This window comes from Balaenoptera ricei, chromosome 2, assembly GCF_028023285.1.
Source record: "Balaenoptera ricei isolate mBalRic1 chromosome 2, mBalRic1.hap2, whole genome shotgun sequence".
Lineage (NCBI taxonomy): Eukaryota > Metazoa > Chordata > Mammalia > Artiodactyla > Balaenopteridae > Balaenoptera > Balaenoptera ricei.
This window is the reverse complement of record NC_082640.1, coordinates 35,714,707-35,738,113: the sequence shown is the minus strand read 5'-3', so window position 1 is coordinate 35,738,113 and position 23,407 is coordinate 35,714,707. Positions and strand designations below refer to the sequence as shown.

Below are 23,407 nucleotides of genomic sequence, written 5' to 3'. Positions count from 1 at the left end.
ACTTCTAAGGCCTCTTCAGGCCTTTAAAACTATGATTCTACCATCTCTGAAGCCAATAGAGGCAAACAACAACAACAACTAACTTTTATCGATATTTCGCTAAGCATTTTGGTAATCAGTGTCTATGAATTACGTTAAGATAGAATCCATTCTTTACCAGCAGTTATATAAAATTTGGCCCTGAGGTTTACCTAGATGTGTTTTTATCCTTGGTGAGAAGAGCGATACTTTTACACATACTCAAACTTCCTAGGAAACATACAGAGACATACATTTGACTATCAAATTCACCTCTTATTTTCACGTGGAAGTTTTTATTCCCGCCTCACCTTTTTAAACCCTGATAAATACAATGTAAAGTTTGGAACAGTGGCTCACAAAGTGGAAGGTAATCAGCTATAGTTATAATAAAGTCATAAGTGTCTGCTGTTTTTTTCCCACACTAATGAATACTGAGGGCTGGAAAGCTTTACTACCAGGAAGACTTTTTGCTTTTTCTGATATTTCATGCAGAGCCCCATAGAACACTGCTAAAGCGTGTGAGAGTCCGGTTGTCTGCGGAGGCTGTGGCATTAGCTCCCCTTCCTTTTCCTCCCAAGGTCACTTAGGAACAATCTCCAGCACTTATCAGAGAGCTGGCCGGCCAGGTCTGACAGACGTATTCTGTGCCCTTGCCTGGGCCTGATCAGACCTCCTTTCCAGGCTCTTGACACCGTGGCTTTGCTGTGGACCTCAGGGTGACCATGCTAACTTTTAGAGCAGAGCCTCCCCACAGGAAGGTGACATAACAGAGAAAACCTCCACAGAGCACCCGGTGGTGGTCTGAACAGTGGGGTGACAGACACGTGTCAAGGGTGGCTTCACAGTGTAGCAGATAGAACATCCACAGGCGTTTTTCCAATTTCCCGCACTCAGGTAGGAGTCACTGGGCCTCAAGCAGGCCATTCAGAAGGAGGGCAAAGGAGATCTGGGGCTGCAGGGCTCTGGGAAGATTCCTGTCTCTTGCTTGTTGCTGAGCCCCTCATGTGAATGAAATTTAATGAGAAAATCTTGAAATTCTTTGAACAGGGTAGGGCTCACCAAAACACAGACTTATCTGTTCGAAGTGCCTTAACAAAGCTATCACGTCTTGATTTCTTTTTTTTAACGTGTAGCGTTCAAATGGCTGTTTTTGCTTTAACCGCAGTTCCTGCTGCAGTTTGGAATTGTGACCCCCGGTGGAGCAGAGGTGTTAGAGGGGTACTTTTATTCCCCACTCCTCCTATTTGCAGAAAATGATTTCCTCGGAGTTACACCCGTGGCCTCTCACTCTGTTTCTTGCTCACTCCTTCTGGAGCAGGGGGAGTGAGGTACCCTGTTGGGGGCAGAGTCATGGACCCGTGTTTTTGATCATGTGGGGCTAAGCACTGGGGGTTCCGTCTCCTTTATCTCGTTCCTCCTTGAACCAGTCAAGGCAGTGATCCGAATAAGCCCTCTGCATGCTCCAACATCCCTTGGATGGGGGCGTGGCAAGTGTTGGTAGCAAGTCCATTGGGCCATTGTGTCCAAGCCATATTCTCCAACAGATGATGTCCTTTCTGTCTCCCCTTGACCCCAATAAATGGCGCTTACGTCTACCGATTCAGATGCCAGGGCATGAGCTTTCCTTGAATCCAATGGAGTCTTTCTGCAAAATCCATGTTTATTTAATCTTGGATTTTTTAATATAAACATACAAAGCATTATGAGAAAAAAGTCTCAAAGGAAATACATCAAAACAATTAAAAGTGGTTATTATAGGTTGGAGTATTTATGGGCAGTTTTTTTTTATTTTGCACTCATCTAAATTTTCTAAAGTTTCTGGAAGGAACATGCACTTCTGTTACAGTATGGAAAAAATAAGTTTGTTTCTCACTCTTTCACCAAACAATCAAAAACAGAAAGAAAGAAAGAAAAGGAAAGAGAAAGAAAGTACATCCTAGAAACAATGGATTTGTAACAACAGAACTTAAGCAAGTTAACCTCACCGTGGCTGCATTGCTGGAAGGTTGTGGGCCAGAGGAAGGAACAGGTGTCAGGGAGTAAATACTGTGTGAGCTGATTTGAGGTGGCCCAGGGTGCTATCCTGGTCTAACAGCCCCTCAACACAGATACCTGGTGTGTCTCACATGGCCTTTGCCAAGAGAGGGCACTTCCCTTTTTTAAAAAAAATTTTATTGAAGTATAGTTGATTTACAATGTTGTGTTAATTTCTGCTGTGCAGCAAAGTGACTCAGTTATACATATATATATATACAGATATATATGTGTATATATACACATATCTGTATATACGTATATACAGATATGTGTATATATACACATATCTGTATATACGTATATACAGATATGTGTATATATACACATATATATACATTCTTTTTTATATTCTTTTCCATTATGGTGTATCACAGGATATTGAATACAGTTCTCTATGCTATACGGTAGGACCTTGTTGTTTATCCATCCTATATATACTAGTTTGCATCTGCTAATCCCAAACTCCCAATCCATCCTTCCCCTACTCCCGTCCCCCTTGGCAACCACAAGTCTGTTCTCTATGTCTTTTGAGTCTGTTTCTGTTTCACAGATAGGTTCATTTGTGTTGTATTTTAGATTCCACGTATAAGTGATATCATATGGTATTTGTCTTTCTCTGTTTGACTTAGTTCACTTAGTATGATAATCTCTAGGTCTAATGCCATTGTTGCTGCAAATGGCATTATTTCATTCTTTTTTATGGCTGAGTAATATTCCATTGTGTATATGTACCACATCTTCTTTATCCATTCGTCTGTCGAGGGACATTTAGGTTGTTTCCACGTCTAGGCTATTGTAAATAGGCACTTCCCTTTTCTTGGTACAGCCTTTTGGTGGGTGGATTCTCTTGGACTCACCCTTTTCAGAGACTGCCTGTTGGGAGTCCTTACTGGGGCCTTATTTGTAACCAAGTGATCTTGCCTTTCAGACCACAGCAGAGAAGTCTCCTGGGGCCTATTTCCTTCCTGAGTTTGCACTCTCCCCTCAGGGAAGTTTTCTGGAAGATACAACAGGGGAGCAGTTCCTCACGTACCGCTATGACGACCAGGTAAGAACTTCATTAAAGAGCCTATTTTTGGCTTTGCCATTTGCCAATGGGCAGGAAACAGTTTCTCAAAAATAACTTCAAAATAATTATATTTCCTCCTTGTCACCACTTATATAATAGACCCATTACACCAGGAAGGACCCTAAGACTCTGGGCTGTTCACGCTTGCATGTAGCTTCCTGCACAGTGTGTGGTTCTCACCCTGGTTGGGGCATTGCCTTGAGTGACACATTCTCTTATTTTTCATCAGAAATATTTCCATATTAATATAAATATGTAAATTCGTTCATTTCAGCTACTGCCAAATTCATCATGTAATTCTGAAGTTATCCAAAAGTTCTGTTTTCTGATTAAGCTTTACTTTCTTTGCCCTCTTAGCTCTTACTTTATTTCTTTTACCAGCACCAAAACTTTTCTTTTCAAAGCCCATTTTCCAGAAAGGGAAAACATATGCATGCCTCTGTGTGAGGGCGCGTGTGTGTGCACAGGCGTGTGTGTTTAAATCACTGCACGAAACCCGACTGGAGAGTGAGGCCGTGCTTGGCTGAGATGGAGAAACCGCACACTCGCGACTGTGACCCTCCATTCTCAATTCACATTGATGCCCTAACAGCACGGAAGATGACATATGTCTTTGAAATCACTCACAACTCGTTTGAAACAGAGAATGTCAATTTTGCCAAAGGCAGAGGTTTCTAGCTGATAGGGCCTGAACTTCTGAGGCAGTGGTGCAAACTGGGCTAGGATTTAGGATGATGAGTGACGTTGAAAGATCTGGTAGACCTTGGCACCTAAGGGGCCAGGTGTGGGTGAGGAATGGGGCAAGAATGTCTTCTCACGGGACATGACGGGGTGGAGGAAGATGGCCCAGGGACCGAGGTCCGCTGTGCTATCCTGATCTGTGTGGTCAAGGCTGGTGAGTTCTGGCTTGAGTTGCGCAGGGCCTAGTTAGGGGGTGAAAGATATTGCTCGGAAGGAGCGGCTCTGGGAAGGTCAGTCTGCCAGCATGGGTAGATGTAAGATGTGACAGCAGGGAGTGGTACGCGGCTCTGGGGCTGGCTTGGAGGTGGGCAGAGTGCAGATGAGGCTGGGAGGAGGATTAAAGTCTCCGGCAGCGTAACTGGTTGATGAACGATGGCGCATGGAGGGCGGGTAGAGACATCTATTGCAGGGTGTTCTGTATCCCAGCTCAGGGGGAGGCACCCTTGATTTTGATCCTCAGTGTCTACTGAGTGACCTGTGCTTGGTACATTGAGCTCTGCAGCTGGGATTGGGGTGAGGGGCAGGCTGTGAACCAGTGCACCCAGCTGTGAGCAGGATGCTATCCAGGTAGTCAGGGGCAGGGGTGGGATGAGACCAGTTTTTTTTTTTTTAATCAAAATTGTCAACATCGATCATTTAAGTTCCCTGAATAGCGAGTCCACAAATCGTTATTACAGGGAGCAGGGGTGGGGTGGAAGATGATTCGATATTCATGTTATAGACCCCAGTTAGTCCTTTGGACAGACATTTGAGCCTGGTTGCTAAGAGGGCCTAAACCATCACATTGCCTTTTGACCTTCTCCCTGATGGATTTTTAGAGGGCCTATGGTTTATGGCTCCTTTTAATCAAGAAATTAATGCTCTAACAGGTTTTCATATGAGAGCTTCAGAGAAACTAACTGAGGAGGCAGTGAAGGATAGAAGAGAGTGTCTGGAAAATCACGAGCTCCGTGTTTTTTAATTAAAGAGTGGTTGATGCCTTCTCCAGGTTCTGCAGATAAATGATATTTAATATAATAGCAATATAAAAGCTAGCAAAAGAGGAAAGTAAGCCCCTTTAGTCTTTCCAAAAGGCCTAAAGCAGATGTTAAAAGTGTGTGGCACGCCGTGGAAATTTTGTCCTCGGACACAGTGTTCCAGAGAGCCCCAGTGAATAGCATATGAAAACATTCTGTGTTGGCCCCCACTGTGTATTTCTTTTAAGGGAAAGGAACAAGGTCAAACTATAACAAGCCAATAATAGCACCTACCCTCTGCTACTAAAGGCAAAGAAAATAGGCCTTTGTACCAAACTAGGTGTATCTGTTGAATGAATCTCAAGAATGTAATCATCTAGAGACTGTTAACCCATCAGCCCAAGCCTTGATTCTCTTTTCTCTTAATGCTGAGTGTGCAGACTGCACTGTCAAATCAAGGAGCTTCTTAGGCTCAGGGGAGAAGTTAGATCAAATATAACTCAGTTTGAAAACTCCCCCTATCCTGTAACATACCATAAAATGTGAAGAACATCTAAGAACATAGACTCAGGAGTCAGACTGCTTTGGATTTGAACTCCGTTTCTGATGTTTTATTTGCTGTGTGACTTCCGACAAGTTACTTCACTTCTCTGTGCCTCAGTTTTGTCATCTGTGAAATATATGATGGTGTCAACCTCACGGAAATGTTTTAAGGATTAAAGGAGATAATTCATATGTCTCCCTGCACAGGTTCTGGAGCATATAAGCCCTTAATCTAGCTATTGTTATTGCTAGTAGTATTATTTGCAAAGACTCAATTCAGAGAATCTCAGATATTCTTATGCTAAAGAAAAGGAAGAAGCATATTCTCCATTAATATCAAAGGACCTCACACAATATGTTCAATTTTTTATTAAGGTATAACAAGCATATAGTAAAGTACCCCCATATCTGAAGTGTAGAACTTGGTAAGTTTTTAAATAACTTTACACCTCTGTAGCCACCACCCAGATCCAGCAATTAAACATTCCCAGCCCCCTAGGAAGCTCCTTGGGCCCCTTCTGGTCAATATCCCTCACCCAAGAAGTAACCACCATCCTGACTTCTATCACTCTTATAGATACGTTTTGGTTTTTACTTTTATTTTTTATATAAATGGAATCATACAGCACACACTCATTTGTGTTTGGCTTCTTTCACACATCATGATGTCTGAAGGGTTCAACCAAGTTGCTGGATCCAACATAATTTAGGGTTTAATGTCTGTCTGTTGCGCTCTTTGGAACGAACTGTCTCATATTGGAACAGATCGCAGCATATTGGGTGGCATGCAGCATTGTTCTTGCACAGAAGTTCCCAGGTTGTCCCTCAAAGGTTTTCAGGGCAGCCCCTCCAAAGATTCCATACCGGGAGTGTGGTGGAGGCGGTTTTCCAGAGTAGCCTTTGTTCCATCCCAGCAGGTGCTGGCATTTCATGGTCAGAAATAGGTATAGGTCTGTGTGAGTGGCCACCCAGGGCAGTCAGTGTCTGTGCTGTCATGTCGCTTAAGTACACCTACCTGTGGAGTTTGCGAGTATGTGCCAAAGGCACTGTCCTGCTGTCCCAACGGCCTGAAATCAGAGTGACAAAAGTGCTTATGCCGCGGGCGCTGCTGTCTGGTTACTGAAGTTGTTGGGTCAAAACTGGGTTCACTAGGAACTTCCTACCTATCGAATACTCATTTGATAAAATGGGAAGCAAGCAGATGGTGTGTTTGCTCTCTTCGACGACCCCTGTAGAACTTTTTTTTTTTTTTTTTAATTTAAGAACATTTTTATTGAAGTATAGTTGATTTACAATATTGTGTTAGTTTTAGGTGTACAGTAAAGTGATTCAGGTGTATATATCTTATTATTTTTTTCAGGTTATTTTCCACTATACGTTATTACAAAATATTGAATATTGTTCCCTGTGTTATACAGTAAATTGGTTTTTTTTTTTGAATTTTATTTTTTTATATAGCCTGTAGGACTTTTAAAAGTATTTTATTCCGGTGTATTTTCATGAAGACCTTCAGGTCACTCTTCAAATGTCTCCTGGATTAGGTGTCTGGAAAACTAATAACCCTGAGGCCAGTAAAGCACAGCTGTGATATAGGCTGTGTTTAATGAGTCACATAAAAGGCACGCTGTGGATTATACAGGGGACTGAGGTGGCTTCTAGTGAAGTAAGCCGTTCTGAAGCCAACTGGGTAGCCGTGCGGTTTAGTGCACACAGGACTAGTCAGACAGCCTTTGTATTGCTTCTGCCACTAATTGGCTTGCAATTTAACAAAGTTATCCAACATCTTTGGACCACAGATGCCTCATTTGTCTTGAAAAACAAAGCGACCGTATTTCATGATCCAAAATCCTTCCCCCAAAAACAGTCTATTTTTCGAAACTACAAAATGATTATTCTGCATTGCAGAGTGTTAATTGGATCATTCTGATTATCGAGGCAGGCTTGCCAGCAATGCAGTAAACTGTTACTTAGAGAATCATAGAATTTTACAACTGGTGGAGACTTTGGCTCAAATGCCTCATTTTACAAGTCAAGAAAACAGAGCCTCTGAATATGCAAATGACTTACTCAAGGACACCCGGATGGTTATGTGAAAAAAACTAAAACTTACACTCCACACCTCAGGCTCCCCGACTCTGAGATACATCCAGTTGCTTCTCTCAGAAGAATCACCTAGAAAATTATCTCTTTTCCCAAAAATCCCGGTTCCACTGTTATGGTGAATAGGGCTTTGGAGACATTAGTAGATCCAAGGGAATGATTTCATATTCATGGGTTGCTTCATCATCAGCTCATTCTTAACTCCTTCGGGAATTTGGAATTAACCATTCTGATAGCATTTATAGGGAGAATTATTTTCACAGTAGGAATGACAATGTTTTCAAGTTCTGGGTGAAACATGGTAGCGGAGATGAAAATGGCACCGACTTCCCATGTAGTGAGCAGATCCTTGGAATGAAAGCGTTCTGACATTCGGTTGCATCCGTGGTACAAGGTAGTTAAAATGTGTTAGTTTGGGATGACTTGCTAAGGAGCTTGTGGTGGAAAGCCTTGTGAGGCAGCCAGCCTTTGGGGTAGATTCTTTGGTCATTCCTCATGGTGGTTTTAGAGTTTTGTCCCCCAGAGGACCTGTTCACAGGCAAGCAGCTGAGTGTTGGCCGGTTCTAGGAAGTGGAGTCTTGAATTCTGCAGTTTGTTCTTTCTCCCATCGCTGATGAGGCAGAACTGAGAGCTGCTCAGTGTCTGCCTGAGTCTCTTTCTGGGAAAGAGGATGGCGAGTCTTCCCATCCTGCCCTTCAGCTCACTGAAGCTTTAGACGTGGGGCTTCATGAGTTGTCATGGGACTGACTTAAAAGTCTGTCCCACGATTCGTGTTTCTCCGTTGAAAGTCATTTCTTTTCTTTTCTTTTTTTTTTTTTTAAATGTTAGGGGAACTCTTTGTTTTGCACAAATATTCTTTTCTTTTTGTGTCTTATTTTTTTAGCGTTTGTTAGGTGCAGGGAAATGTGGAAGGTACATCTTCCCAGATTTTGTGGATTGGCTATAATGTGCTTCCTCCTTGTGGGCAGCTGTGGTGGGATAAAGGGGGTTAAGCACACTTAGAAATTCATGCCCGTGTGCATTTTCCTGTGGTCCAAGGATTGTCTTTTCGTGTGCACGTGTTGATGTAATGTCTACCTTGCCACCTTAGGCTACAAAGCACCAAAAGGCTGAAAAACAAAAGCAAAAACAAAAACAAAAAACACCCAAAGCATTAACTTGAATTCCAGGCATGTGGGATAAGGCTGGGTGTTCATTTAGTGGTAGGTTCTGACTTTCCTAAAACTAACCTAGGGTAAATTCTAACATAAGCTTGCGGAGATTTGGAAGAGAACGACCTTGATTTCATGTCGCAGAGGTCCTTTTATACTGTCTATACCCATCATCCTTTCTCCCCTGTTACCTTCTGTCTCCCCTGTAACTCCAGGTAAGGAGCCCCTGGCTGATCTGGCATTTGTTTTGTCTCTTTCTGCCCACGTTTAAGTGGATTCAAGATGTTTTTTCAAGTTAACATTGCTGTTAGCTATACTCTGATCTACCGTTGCTTTCAGCGACCTTGATTTCCAAATTCTTATTGTCTCCTGCTGCTTCCTCCTCCTCCTTTTAGCTCTTAAAAATCTGACTTCCAGTATCTCCTACTTCCACACCCCCCCTCACCTTAGACGGGCATCCTTTTCAAGAATTTCACTTCCTTTCCTGAAGTCAAATCCAGGGTTTGGTGCAAATCATTCTACATCTGTAAAATGCTATGTTTGTAAAATTCTGTGTTTGTCAGAATCCTAAGGCCTTACGACGTCATCAATGGAGTCATAGTTGATTCTTTGCTTTCCTCCCCTGGATGCCGTTGACTGCTTACTTGTGTGATTTCTCGTTTCAAAACGCCTCTCCAATTTGTATTTTCTTTACTGTTTCCATCACCAGGGAGGTAGAGGGCTGGATGTGCGGCCCAGCCCTGACAGGCATCTGGAATTGTAGCATGACAGAGTTGGAAGGAAGTTTAGGGACTCTGTTTTTTCAGGTGAGGAGTCTGAGCCCCAGAGAGGAACAGTGTCTTACCCAGGATCACACAGCCAGGCAGTAGCAAAGCCAAGTGCCTGTTCTTTGCCCTGAAGCTCAGTTAAGACATTTTTACATCTAATCTGCGGGAAGGAAAAGTATGAGAGCAATGTTTAAATGAATTTTTAATACGAGTCGTAACAATAATATATTAATAATGAAGGCTTTGTGTAGTCTTCTTTCTAAACTTCTTTTAAATGTCTTTTTTTCTTCAACGATTATGACAAACCAAATTTTCCTCTTCCTTATTTAATTATTGATTTATGCATTCTTTCTAAGGACAAGAAATCTGTTTGCTGTGAGTCCATCTTTCTCAAAGTAACTTCTTCCGAACTTTTCATGAATATCTTGGCCGGGAGCTTCATTGTGGTTAAACTGTTGGCAGGCCTCAGAAATATCACTTGATGTTTCCAAGTTATTTATGTAATAGTTTTTAACTTGGGAAGTATATACCAACTTTTGAAGTTTCTAGTGAAGGGAAATGGCCTTAGCCCTCGGACATATAGGGTATTGTCATTGTCTTTGGGGATCTAGATCACATATTCTCCACATAGGAGAGTTTTCTGTGTTGTTTCTGGCCTATGTGTAAAATGTTTTTAAGCAGCGAGCCATTTGAATTTGAATAGTTCATTCCTTTGTTAGTGAGTAATGTTGGTCAAATGTAGTTACACTCCTTCGATATTCCAAAGATTTAGCGATCTAATGAGGAGGCGAGCTCATGGTCTGTTAGGAGAAGACAGGAACACACTGATTGGAATGACTTGTCCTCGATTCCTAGTTCAGGCGCGCTGCAAATACACGAACACTGCGCACGCAACCGTACGTGCTGTTCTGATTGGCTTTGGCACACGTGGAGTCTGAATTTCATTATCATCGAGCGTTTCACACATCAGCTCGCTCTCAAGCATAAAAGAATTAGGTCTGTTAAATGGAGAGTCAGTTCCAGCCTCTGAAACATGCAAACATTCTCCTCTTCTAACACTGTCTCCCTTGACTCATTTTTGGGATACCGTGTCATTTTTCAAATCACTTTCATCAGGTGGGTTAAATGGTAGATACAAGCTGGTGAAGTTCAAAACGGTCCCAGATGCAGTATCCCCTACACGTCCCTCACTGCAGTCAGGATTGCTGAGAGACAGGGCCCTTGCTGGCTGTGCCCAGACTTCTCTTCTCTCTGAGATCTGGCCAGTCCCTGCCCAGAGATGTTCTGGGTCTTCAAGCACTTTGAGACTAGGTCACTTCCAGTCATTCTACTGTGTCACCCTCAATCCTTGGATGAAAGAAAGCAAGTGGGCCCCCCCTCTCTGCTCTGCTCCGAAATGCGTGTTTCTCTTAAATGAATGCCAGGGCTTGCATTCTGTTGTGGTCTCTCTTCTTCAGGCATAGCAAAGGGAGTGGGTTTTATTGGTGTCTTGCTATCTTGGGCCAATGCTGGGCTAGGGCCAGGAAGCTCGCCTTGCAGGCTTGCTATGAGGGTGGGGAGTAAATGGCAGGTGGAAGACTCACTGGAAGCATGTTATTTCTTTCTCTTGTCAAGGACGACAGAGATTGAGAGAGCTACAAAACAAAGGTGAGTTGATTTGCTGGCCGGCCGAGAGGAGAGCCATGTCAGGCAAGAAAGGACTTTGCTGATTTTCTCCAAGCTGAAGTTGGAAGGGCTAGATGTCGAGGCAATAATGGAATTTTTTCCCTATCATGAGGGATTTTAAGCATTATGTTTTGATTGGCTTATTTCGAGTTTGGAAATGTTTCTTTCTGTTGGGCCAATTCTGGCCTACATCACAAAACTACAGGCATGCTTGCAAAGAGGTTCCTGATGGGCTAAGGCTCTGTGAGGTTTGGGTCATTCCATGGATGCTTTTGTCTGCTCATGTTTGAAGCTTCATCAGTCTGCACTGTGTTTTCTTGGGTGTGGTCTTTGGGTAGTGAAGGCATTCTTCAGAAATGGTTCTGGCACGTGGATGCCTGAGGCCGGTTGGAGAAGTACCTTGAAAGTGTCTATAGTGTTATTCTCTATCTTACCTTTTATGATTCTTGTAATATGAGCCTCATGTCAACTTTCGTAGGTGGCCAACTGTCCTAGTTTTCTTGGGACTGAGATAATCCAGGCAAACTGGAACAGTTGATCACCCAACTTTCCAGGCCGGACTTTTCTGTGCACTCTTGGGCTGGAGTTACCAATGGAGATCAGTGGCCCTGAGGTCGAGGTGCTGCTGGCTACGGTGCTTGGTGGGACATTCCAAGGGCAAGTGGGGGACAAGGGTGTAGGTGTTAGGGATGTCCCATTTGGACATTCTCTTGGCATTGCCTTCCAGTGAATTTCCAGGTCTGGTTTTATTAATGAAGCTTTCATGTGTCCATTCACTTGGGTCTTCTCCATCTGCCGTCTTTGCACAAATTGTCCCAGTTGCTTGGAACATCCTTCTCTGCTTCTTATCACCCCGCTCCCTCCCCTCACCTGGCATCTCTGTTGAACCCTTGTTCATCCTTCAGCTCAACTATTACTTCCTCAAGGAAGTCCCCTGATAGCATCCTCACCTTTCCTGCCCACCCAGGTGAGATTAGGTCTGCTTGCTTGCTTCCTTTCTTTAGCATCCTGGGAGCTTTTTTCTTGTAGCATTTTCTGCCTCTCAAGCAGGCTATCACTAACCTTCCTGGGTGGCAGGAGGGAGTGAGGAGAGAGGAGTGGGTGTAAAGAGAGAGTGCGCCTGGTCAGTTTGAATTTCTAGTGCTGTTCTGGGCGACTTATTTATCCAAACAGCAAATCCCGTGGAGATGCTGCATCATGAACTATTTCAAGAAAACATGATCCAGGATCTGAGGTTTGGAGCACTTTCGATGAGCCCCACGTCCCCAGGGTTGGCAGTGATAGCCCAGGACAGTGACGGATGGCTTTTAATATTGCCTCTTCCCAGAAACCGTTTCAATTACATTCGTCATTCTGCACATGCACAAATGCACAGTCGTTTTGGACAGGTTTCCACTTCTAAAAGTTCGTAATATGTGGCTGCTTTCAGGAATACATTTGAGTTATGTGGAAATTAAAGTACATAACATAACAGACACCCCTCTTTCCAGAACTGGATCTAACTCATTAAGGATGTTACCAAGTCCTTAAAGAGGACTTTAACCTCTCCTTCGAGGTTCTGACATTAATTCCCCCTCTTCTGCTCCCAGCACAGGGATTATTTCCTCCTCTGACTCTCCACTGGGCTCTGAGCCTCTTCGGGGTAGGGACTGTGTCTTTTCATCACCACAGGCTCAGATCTTACTTCATGGCCTGGCACGTGGTAGACGCACAATGAACGTTTGCTTGTTGAAGGTTCCGTCCCTTGTCAAAAACCTTAAGTGGGTCCCATTGGTTTACTTCTCTGAAATAGCTCATTCCTGACTGGCATTCAAGTCCCTACATAGCTTGGTCCCGTATCCCCCATTTCTTTTTGTGTGCCCAGTGCTCTGGCCAAAATGGACTTCAGGTCCTTTCCAGCCTTTGCCTGTGCCAGGCCCTTGGCCGGCCAAGCTCCTCACTGAATGTCTGTGTTTCCTGCAGTGCCCGGCTTAGACAGCATCTCCTCCAGGTAGCTTTGAGAGAAGTTCCTCAGGGTGAAGCGCTTTCTTTCTGTTCTTTGGAGAGGAGCAGCTCATTCTTACTTAGGGCCCCAAGGCTTCATCTGGGTTTGTAATTATTTATGTGGATGTCTTATCTCTTCTACTAGAATAAGAGCAATTCTAGAGCAAGCCTGTGTAAGTTCTCTGTGTCTCCCATGGACACCGAGTGGATAGAAGGCCGACTTCCAGCAGTGACAAGACTTGGAGAAATTCTAACTATACCTTTATTGCTGAGTTTTCTTTAAGGAATGGAATAAATGCTTCAAAAATGTTATTCATCCTTGATTATAGCAAAGAGTCTATCCTGATTTCTTTCTTGTGTGCATGTGTGTGTATATTCCTTTCTATTTTTTACTTTCTACCTGCAGCTGTGGGGAAATATGTTCTTTCTTCCAAACACTGTTAGCCCAAGGCTTGGTTGGAGAATCAGATTGTTCTCTGTTTTTGGACACTGGCTGCTCTGCTTTCAATTCTCAACTTTTTCCATGTGGCAGACCACCAACAAGGACAGAACTCCTAGTCCCTTTGAGTGCATCCTTCTCTTAACCTCTTCCCTCCGGGATGTAACACTGACAAGTTTTTAATTCTGCCAAGTTTAAAATGGTTGAGAAATTTTTCCTGTCTCATTAGAAAAAGGCAAGATTTTTGACTCAAAAATTTGCCTTTGAATTAGGTTTCCGCTACATGAAAATACATGTGTATTGAATAGAGCTATGATATATTAAATATATACATTAAATACAACTATGCTCTCTATAAAAACCTAATCCTCAACACACCTTTCCCATGAAAGATTATAATGCTGTGAACTTAGGCGTTTCATATTTGACATCTGTGCTGGTAGCAGCAGTAGGATAAGGAACAGTCATTCATTCATTCCCTCAATAAATGTTGATTGAATCTCTGCAGCATGCCAGACCTTGTGCTGGGTGTGGGATGTAATGATGTGAAGTAGTATTGCATCCAAAATAACTCCTGCAATTCCAATCTCGAAAGCTAGGGAAGAGGAAGCTTTTTCTAGTTCAAATAAAACTAAGATTATAGCTGCCTTTATTAAGCAGCCTCTGTATACAGGAACTGTATCAGATATTACATGTGAGTTATAACTACAGTTACTCCTCAAAAAAAAAAAAAATCCTCTGTGTGTGCTCTGTGCAGCACATATACTAAAACTGACAATATGGGAAGGATTAGCGTGGCCCCTGTACAAGTTGGGATGAAATTTGTGAAGAGTTGAAAAAAAAAAGTGGGAGAGAATAAGGTATAGGGGCGAGGGATAGAAGCTAAGCTTCTCTGTATACATTTGAATTTGGAATCAAGCAAATAATTTACAAAACTCTAAAACAAAATTAGATTTAAAAAGTACGATCCCTAAAAAAGAAAAAAAAAATAACGCAACTGAAAAAATCTGTGTTTTCAGCTGAGGGCAGTAACCACATAGAGAAGAATTATTCCAAGTAACTTTAAGACATATTGATTTGACTGTAAGTGGGTATATCCAACGCCAAAAGGAACTAAAAATAAAATCACAAAACTTTTTGTAGGGATCACATTGTTGATGGTAGCATTGGCAATGCTATTCTGAGACTTCTATGGGGGTAATGTGGGATAAAGCAAATGAACAATACAGATGGATAATCTAATTTATATTTCTGGCATTCTTGAGAACCCAGATTCTCAGTGAAGGAGCGAGGGGATACAAATATAAGAGAGAAGAAATTAAGTAAAAACCCTATAGTCCTAAAATTGAACTGTAAGTATCTGTAAAAACTCCTAAGGTGTTTCATCTTAAACAAAAACAAAATGGAACATATTTTCACGCTCCATTCACTGAAAAGTCCTAAAAATGGTGACCAAATGGCCAACTTACTAGCAACTTACCTAATGTCCAGATTATGGTCTCTAAATACCATTTTCTACTTAAAAGGAACCAGAACTCCATGGAAAAATGGCTTATCCCAGGTCTATGGGGGGTGGAAATAAGCAAAATTAACCTGGGACATCATGTAATTACCAGGTAGTAAGGAAGCTGTCCAGACTAATAGTCCGATCGAAAGGCCTCAGCCAACTTGTAGAGACGCTTACGAGCATAAATTGGGACAATCTGAGCATCAGTAAGAATAAAAACTGCAAAGGATATATATATATCAACTATATTTAAATTCCTAAGTCAACAATGACACTAGAATGTATTAGTCAATGTTGGCAGGTGTTAGGGTATCAACTCATGACACTGGAAACCAATAAGGGGAGAAAAAACCCCAAACATTTATCCTGCCTTCTCTATATGACTGTGACCAAATAGTAGAGGAGGAGATTTTGTCTTAACAGAAATACTCCTGCTAGTAAATAAAGACGGGGTGACAGAATGAGTCTGTCATCACTGGGCAACCCCTAATGAATTTGATGGTTCTAGGCATTGAATATCAACAGCTGTGAATATCACAAGAAGAGAGACAACCAAACGTGATGCGTCACATGCTGGAAGAGCACAGTACCATCTGTGCTTCCCACCACCTCCCTAAAAAATAAAGGCTCTAGGGGATTCCCTGGCAGTCCAGTGGTTAGAGCATGGCGCTTTCACTGAGGGGCCCAGGTTCCATCCCAGGTCGGTCGGGGAACTAAATCCAGCAAGCCGCACCCGCGGCTACAACAACAACAACAAAAAATCAAGGCTCTAGATCCAACTGCCCATTTATAAGAAGTAACAGAGAAACAGGTACAGAGAAACGTTAAACTCATCCATGGGTCTGCAACACCAGAATCCAGACAGGAGGAAACTTTACAGGACAAACAACACAGTTTCTTCGACAAATACATTGTTAAAGAAAAAAAAAAAAAAAAAGACTAGACGGGAACCAAAAAGATGAAAGGAGATGTAGAAGATATATCAACCAGTTGCAATATGTGGACCTTATTTGGATCCTGATTTAAACAAACAAGAAACCCCAAATGACAATACCATTTGTGACATAAGAAAATTGGAAAATTAATATTTTATTGTCAATTGCTAAATTTTAAGATGTGAAAACAGCATTGTGATTATGTTTAAAAAGAGTGTCTTTTGTAGAGGTACATGACAATGTTTACTGATAAAATGACATGATATTTTGCATTTGCTTCAAGATAATGGGGAGTAGGTGGGTGGTGGATGGATTAGAATTGACCTTGGGTTGCTGATTGTGGGGCAGAATGAGGGATCCTTGGGGTTCATTTTACTATTCTGCCTTTATGTATATTTGAAAATTTCCATAATAAAAAGTAAAAGGGTAACAATTACACAACAACAAAATGAAACAGCATTCCTGTGAGGTGGCTAGTATCATTTCATATTATTAATAAGGAAGTTGCAGCTTGGAAAAATTAATGACCTCATCAAACCTAGTCTTTCTCAAGGGAAGAGTTCATTTTTTCCCATACTAGGTTGCATACCTAAAATTAAATAATGCAAATTTAAAAATATCAAATTCACAAGAAAGAACTTGATTAGAAAAATATTTTGCAATTAGATGTTTATTCTATAGATGGTTCTTTAGTGTTTGGCTCCTGACCTCTTTGCCAGACTAAAATATGACATAAAATAGTTTTCATTAGTCCAAAATTATATGTACAATAAACTAAAGTTTAATTTATTAGTATTCCATGGGGCTTTGTAAAAGCATCCCATGATGTTTCACACATTCTGAAACCAGAACATGTTTGAGAAGTATTGATTTAGAGGTTGGTGACAAAAGGTATTTTGGAGTTCCAGCATTTACAAAGATAAGAATTGCATTCTGTATGACTGTGTTCAGCACTAAAATATTTTAAAAACACTAAGTATGCCCTGCAATTGCAAGTGAAACTGTGGTACCATTAACATATTTTACAAGTTGAGTCTATTTTGTGTCCTAACTTGGAGCAGCTTAATTTCCTGCCCCATTACAGGATAGTGCTCTTAGAACACAAGTATCCCAAATTCAACCCATTTTAAGACGTGGATTTATTAACGCCATGAACTTGGGGTAAATTCTTAGCGGAAATATTTTAAAAGCTTATTTTCTCTTAGTTTTAAGACAAAATAGTCACAGTTTTTAAGTTAAAAAATACTTCATTAAACTTGCCAAATTTTATTGCAGAATATTAGAATAAGAAGCCTAAAAAATAAATGCAAAAATCCTTTTGTTCTTTCCCAGGTTCAGATGAAGAGTATAGGAAGTCTTTTTTCTATACAGTTTAGTTATATATATTGATATAGATACATCGATATATATATAAATGTTGCAATTTATTTAGGAGCATAAGTACTTCTTAAGTTAGCAAAGCTGACCCATTTGGCAGAGCTATCAGAGGTTGCCGTGAAGTTTCATTTTGGTCTGCCATGTGTGATCTTGTAGCGATGCTCTGCATCTCTCTCTTAAGCCTCCCTCTTGCCACACAGTGCAGGAAATCTTGTTTTGAATGACCAGAATTCAGGAATTCCCTGGCGATCCAGTGGTTAAGACTCTGGCAGGGGGCGTGGGTTTGATCCCTGGTCAGGGAACTAAGATCCCATATGCTGCGATGTGAGGCCAAAAACAAACAAACAAACACCAGAATTCATCTGATCATCAATATCATTAAATACCTGGCATACTCTAATGCTCATGAGCATTTAGTGGTGTTGGGACCCCTCGGTCATTTTGCCCCACGTGCACCTGCTGGTGACTCCGACTCAGAGATTCCTTAGTAAAGGATTGGGGTGAATAAGGTGTCTTTCCCTACAGGTCTCTGAGAGACACCTCCCCCCCCCCACCACAACATACCCTCGTTTAACTCCTGCTCGGTTTTAATCTAATTCTAGATGGATTACTCTCTTTAAAAAAGTATAAGCAAGGGATGTCACAGAACCGAAAAAATGTTCTTCAGTTTGAGAGGAAGGGAACCTCCAATTCTCTTAACACTCTTAGATACTGCCTCCCTCCAAAATAGATTTGCAACAAGAAACCTAAGAAATACAGCACACTGACTGGTTTGTTTTTCAGTCATTACGTCTCTGAAACTCGCTTAGACCATCAGGCGGCAGAGCAGGCTGAGGTGAACAAAGACTAAAAAAGAGGAAAAGCATAGTTTCAAAGGAAATCAAGATGCAGGAGGTATTAAGCATTCTGGATTCAGCAGAAAATTGAATCAGTGAAAACAAATTTCAGAAATTTAGTAACAGAGGAAAAGGACAGGGAAATAAAATCGATGAGAAGGAGATTGTAGCTATGTTATACACATCTCAGAGAGCTAACCTATGTACTCACAAATGACAGAAGAGATCAGGTGGAAGAGAAGAAGACATTAAATATATGCTATAAGACATGTTTGATTTACTAAAAGCTTTTGTGAAAAAAATCCAAAAATATCACTAATATCTATGTTGATTGTATTGCATTCTGATTTCAAACAAAAAGTGGGAAGCAGCATTTCAGAATTTAGGAAATGCAGATATAGAAAAAATGAAGATATGGAGATCAATATAGCCCATGTTCTCTGAGTCTAAGTAATCCAAATAAACATTAAGAAAAGATGTTTTAAGCCAAAAAACTATAAACACTTAGAAATTTAAAAATATTCTCCTAAAGCAATGATTGATCAAAGAGGAAATGAGAAGTGTAATTACACACTTTGTAGGAAATAACAAAAAAGAGAATACTATCTCAAAAATCATAATTAACTATAATCTATATTGAGGAGTAAACATATAGCCTCAAATACTTTAAGTAAATGTAAACATTTAATATAGTCAACAAGTGGTATTAGAACAATTGGTTAACTATTTAGAGGAAGTTAAAAGTCCTTTCCATATGCCAAAATAAATTCCATATGGACTGGAGAGTTAAATAAAAATTAAACCATAAAAATATAATAAGACTGTAAAAATAGATGTTTCTCAAATTTCTGATGGAGAAACTCATAATGGAAAATGAAGTGTATTGATGACTTTGACTACTTAGAAGGCTTAAAATGTATATTTATTGAAAATCATTCAAATGAAAAGTTAAAGGAAAATATATAATACAAATTATGTTAAAATACTTATTGTATAAAATACTTTGTAAGGAAAATAGATGGTTAAGGAAAATAATTTATTCTTCTAAAAGGAAAGCAAAAGACCCGTTAAGTCATATGGAAAGATTCAACTTCCCTTATAATCAATAAAATGTAAATCCAAGCAATGACCAAATAGCATCACCCCCCAGCTTTACTTAAAAAAGTATGAAAACCCAGTGCTGGTGATTATGATGGGAAAGATTAGGCTTATGTGATGCTATTGAATAATAATAAGTGCAACGCTTTGGTAAGCAGTTTTGAAACCTTTATTAGGAGCCTCAAAAATATGTTTACTTTTAGACCCAGCTAATGTCTTTTCTAAGAATGAATCGAGGGAATATTTTAAGTTTAAAAAAAAGGTTTATGCAAAAGTACATTGATCTCATCATTGTTTATAATATGTGAAAACCAGGACCAATCTAAATATTAAACCATAAGGAAATGGTTGAGCAAATTATGGGATTTCTAAGATGGAATATTACAAAATTTTTATTACATATACACTTTCAAAATAACATAGGACGCATTAATATTATGTCCATAAGTTGAAAGATTAGGTCACAAAATCATACAAGTCTCCAATTTTGTTCATATGTGGACAGAAAGAAAAACATCAAGAAATACCCCAAGCTGTTAACAGTGGTTATCTTTGGATTGTAGAATTATGGATGTTTCATATTTTCTTTTAAATATATTTTCCAGGTTTTCTGCAAATAACAGTATAATACTTTGATCGTTAAAACATGATAAATATTCTTTTTAAATAGTGATGAAGGACCACTCAGGGGGAGTGGCTAACAATACTGGGATACTTTGAAGGTTGGGGGCAATTTTAATAAATGGAAAGGATTGGGGAATGGATGTCCAAGACTCACACTTATTTAATAAGCGACCACCTTCTTCTGTGTCTGGTGGGTCATTGCCCTTCTTGTTTTTCTTTGAAGAACTTCACTAATGAGACAGAAGACCTCACCTTTACTTTTGTCTTCTACGGAGAAACTTTATTTTCCTGTGGAAACCTTTTCCTTTTTTCACTTTTCAGAGCAGAGGAGTCTGCAGGATTCAGCCTTGGGGGATGCATATGTTTAGGTGTTCAATTTCACCTACACAAACACACACACATTGATTCCCTTCCCTCTACATTTGGGTGAAATGCATACTGTAATGTGAACATGGATACCTGTCTATCAATACGAACACTAATCAATAAAGTGTTAGTTTGAAACAGTAATTTGCATTACTCATTAAAGTTGCTCATGTTAAATCATTTAATAGAATAATTTTGTGATTAAAAAGGTATAAAAAATTGAGGTTGGACATGTTTGACAAAGGAAGAGAACCCCCTAGAAATGTTCCCTTGCAGTAACACTCAAAACCTGAGAACTTGCACCCTGGTTTGAGAAAGATTTCCTTGAAAGGAAAACCCAGTCACTTTGGGTGATCCATCGACTTGAACACAATCATCAACGTAAATACAAAAGGGAACAGGGACATCCTTTGGCTATAATGTGTCCCCACCCTCAGATGAGCCTCAACATGCTTAGATTAATTTTTTAGATTATGTCTGCAATGGAAACTCAGCATAGAAAATTCAAAAATACTGGACTTCTATGGATCTCAGTTTGAAAAAGACCGCCCAGGTCTATGGTTTTTGCATTAATTTCAGAGGGACAGAATTGTCACAGAGCAGGTAACCTAGTGGTGTGGTATCTGACCTGTAGGTCTTAATTTTTTTTTTCTTTAAGAGATGGATAACATCTAAAAACTGACATTAAAAATCTGACGTTTAAAAATCACATGTGGGGGGAGTGGTAGTGGTGGGATGAATTGGGAGATTGGGATTGACATATATACACTAATATGTATAAAATAGATAACTAATAAGAACCTGCTGTATAAAAAATAAATTAAATTAAAAAAAAAAAAAGATACAGGAACAGATGAGGGTAGAGTAGGGGATAGGAACCCAGGCCTGAGGCCTGAGGAACACCACGGATGGAGGTTAGGTAGAGAAGAAAGAGCCAGGAACGCAAGGAGTTTGAAGAGGGAAGGACACTGCGGGAAGCTGACTACAACATTCCCATTATCTTGTTATCCTAAAGTTTCCCATGGTTTTGCCTCCATTCCGTAAGTTTGTAAGATTTTATTTCCTCATTTTTCTCCAGTGCCATTGCAAAAGAGGAAGTTTTCTTCTTGTTTTATGGGGAAGAAGCTCTTTGGTTTATCTCATTTTTATATTTCTGTTTACTTTTCTGTTAAAATAAAATGAAATTCTGATATGTGTTGCAATATGGTTGAATCTTGAAAACATTTTGCTGAGATAATCCAGACATAAAAGGATAAATATTGTATAATTCCATTTACATGAGATACCTAGAACAGGCAAATTCATAGAGACAGAAAGTAGAATAGAAGTTCCCAGGGGCTGGGCAGAGAGAGGAATGGGGAGTTGTTGTTTAATGGATATAGAGCTTCTGTTTGGATGATGAAAAAGTTCTGGAAATAGATAGAGGTAATGATTGCACAACATTGTGAATGCACCTAATGCCACAAAACTGTACACTTTAAAATGGTTAAAATAGTAAATTTTGTTTTATATATATATATATATATATATATACACACACACACACACACTATAAATATATAACATAAATATTGTATATTATATATATGCAATAAAAATATAAATAAAAAATTTAAATAAAATACATACAGTAAGAGGAAAATAAAAATGACATGGAACAGTTTCGAATGTGTTGGGTCACTTGCAGGTACTGATTACCCAGAGAAGGTGCTAGGGATAAGGCCAGGAGAACTGGCCACCTAGGAAGTTCCAAACCAATGCATTGTCCAAGTGGGAACTCCAGGAATAAAGCCAGCAGAGTTGAATCTGAAATGCCATCCGAAGCCTAGAATGGTGAACTAAGGACTGAGGCTGGAGCATCCTCCTCAGAATGGTGCCTAGGTCACTCTGTGTGGCAAAGGGGAAAGAAGGGAGAAGGGGGTCAGAAGCTGGGATGGAGATTGGGGTTTGAAAAATCATAGCTCAGTTTCACAACCAGCCTTGAGGGCTCAAAATCTTAGTGGTCGGGAGCAGTTAGAATCACACAAACTGACCCATTGCTTTTATAGTAATGCATATTCCCTGAAATAATGCTGAGTACCAAGAAGGTATAAAATTATTTTCTAGGTCCCTAATTTAAAGGCTTTAATGTATGCTTTCCATTTAAAAAGAGTTAAGCTAAAAATGATACTCTGGAGGGCATCCTTCTTTACCTGGAAAATTACTCATTTCCCTAATGGTGTCAGATAAATGAGTCATCTCTGTATATTTTATCCATTTAACAGATGTTTCCTTTGTCAGATCAAAACATATGAGTAAAACTGGGATTTAAAGGAACAGGTTGGGATCAACGTTCTTCCTTAAAAATGGATTTTCCAAGAAAATTCTATCCTGTTTGAATAATTGGCAATAATATATACCAGGGCTATTGCTTTTACACTTGATAATAAGTGTGAATTACAAGAAATACTGTAGAACTGTATTCGAAGCTATATAAACAATGTTCAGCTCTGTTTTAACCAGTTCGTTATATTCCATAAAGCCGTTATTTTTATTCCATTGACATTTCACAGAATTTGTTGAATTTTCCTCATTTGTGCTAGATTATCTTTCTGTTTCTTAGATCGGGTTGGATTTTCATCAGAACATCACACATTCCTGTTTATCTTTCTTTGTGTTTGTTAAAGGGGTATGTTTCTTTAGAAATAGCCAGCTTAGGATACAGTGTTTCTCTGAATGTGATTGCTGTCAGACTGCAGTGAGCACAGGTAATGGATATTGTCATACATGACATTTGGTTCATTAGAATCTGTCAAAATGGGTTGGCTAAATTATGGCCCTTGGAAAGAGCACAATACTGCATTGTACTGGGGAAACACACTTTTAAGGAATTCCTGAGCTGGCATTTATTATGACCTGCCACATTATTTCCATTTTCAGCATTTCATTAAATTTACTGTCTGGGTGTAATCACAAGACTGAAATGGGGAAGGTAATGTAAAATGTCTCCTTAAACCCTCTTAAACAAAAATGAACTGGATCTTTTATTCAATCCAACAAGTTGAGCACCTACTCTACAGCAGCTGTCGGTGATAAAATGACTAACAAGACAGTTTCTGTTTTCGGCTAGCTCATAGCCCAGCAGGGGAGACAAATGGTCAAAAGTAATCCTAATGTGATGCTATGGTAGAGGTGTTGATGGAAAGCAAAGAA

General features: G+C 40.1%; 1 protein-coding gene across 6 annotated transcripts in view; it reads left to right on the top strand.

The window, feature by feature from the left end:
• The window catches only part of ADAMTSL3 (ADAMTS like 3), a 366,780-nt gene that overhangs the window by 57,954 nt on the left and 285,419 nt on the right, over positions 1-23,407 (top strand). For all 6 annotated transcript variants that reach the window (XM_059912342.1, XM_059912338.1, XM_059912341.1 and 3 more), the window contains exon 3: positions 2,987-3,106. In XM_059912342.1, the coding sequence (XP_059768325.1) occupies positions 2,987-3,106 (120 nt within the window). The remainder of the gene's footprint in view (positions 1-2,986; positions 3,107-23,407) is intronic.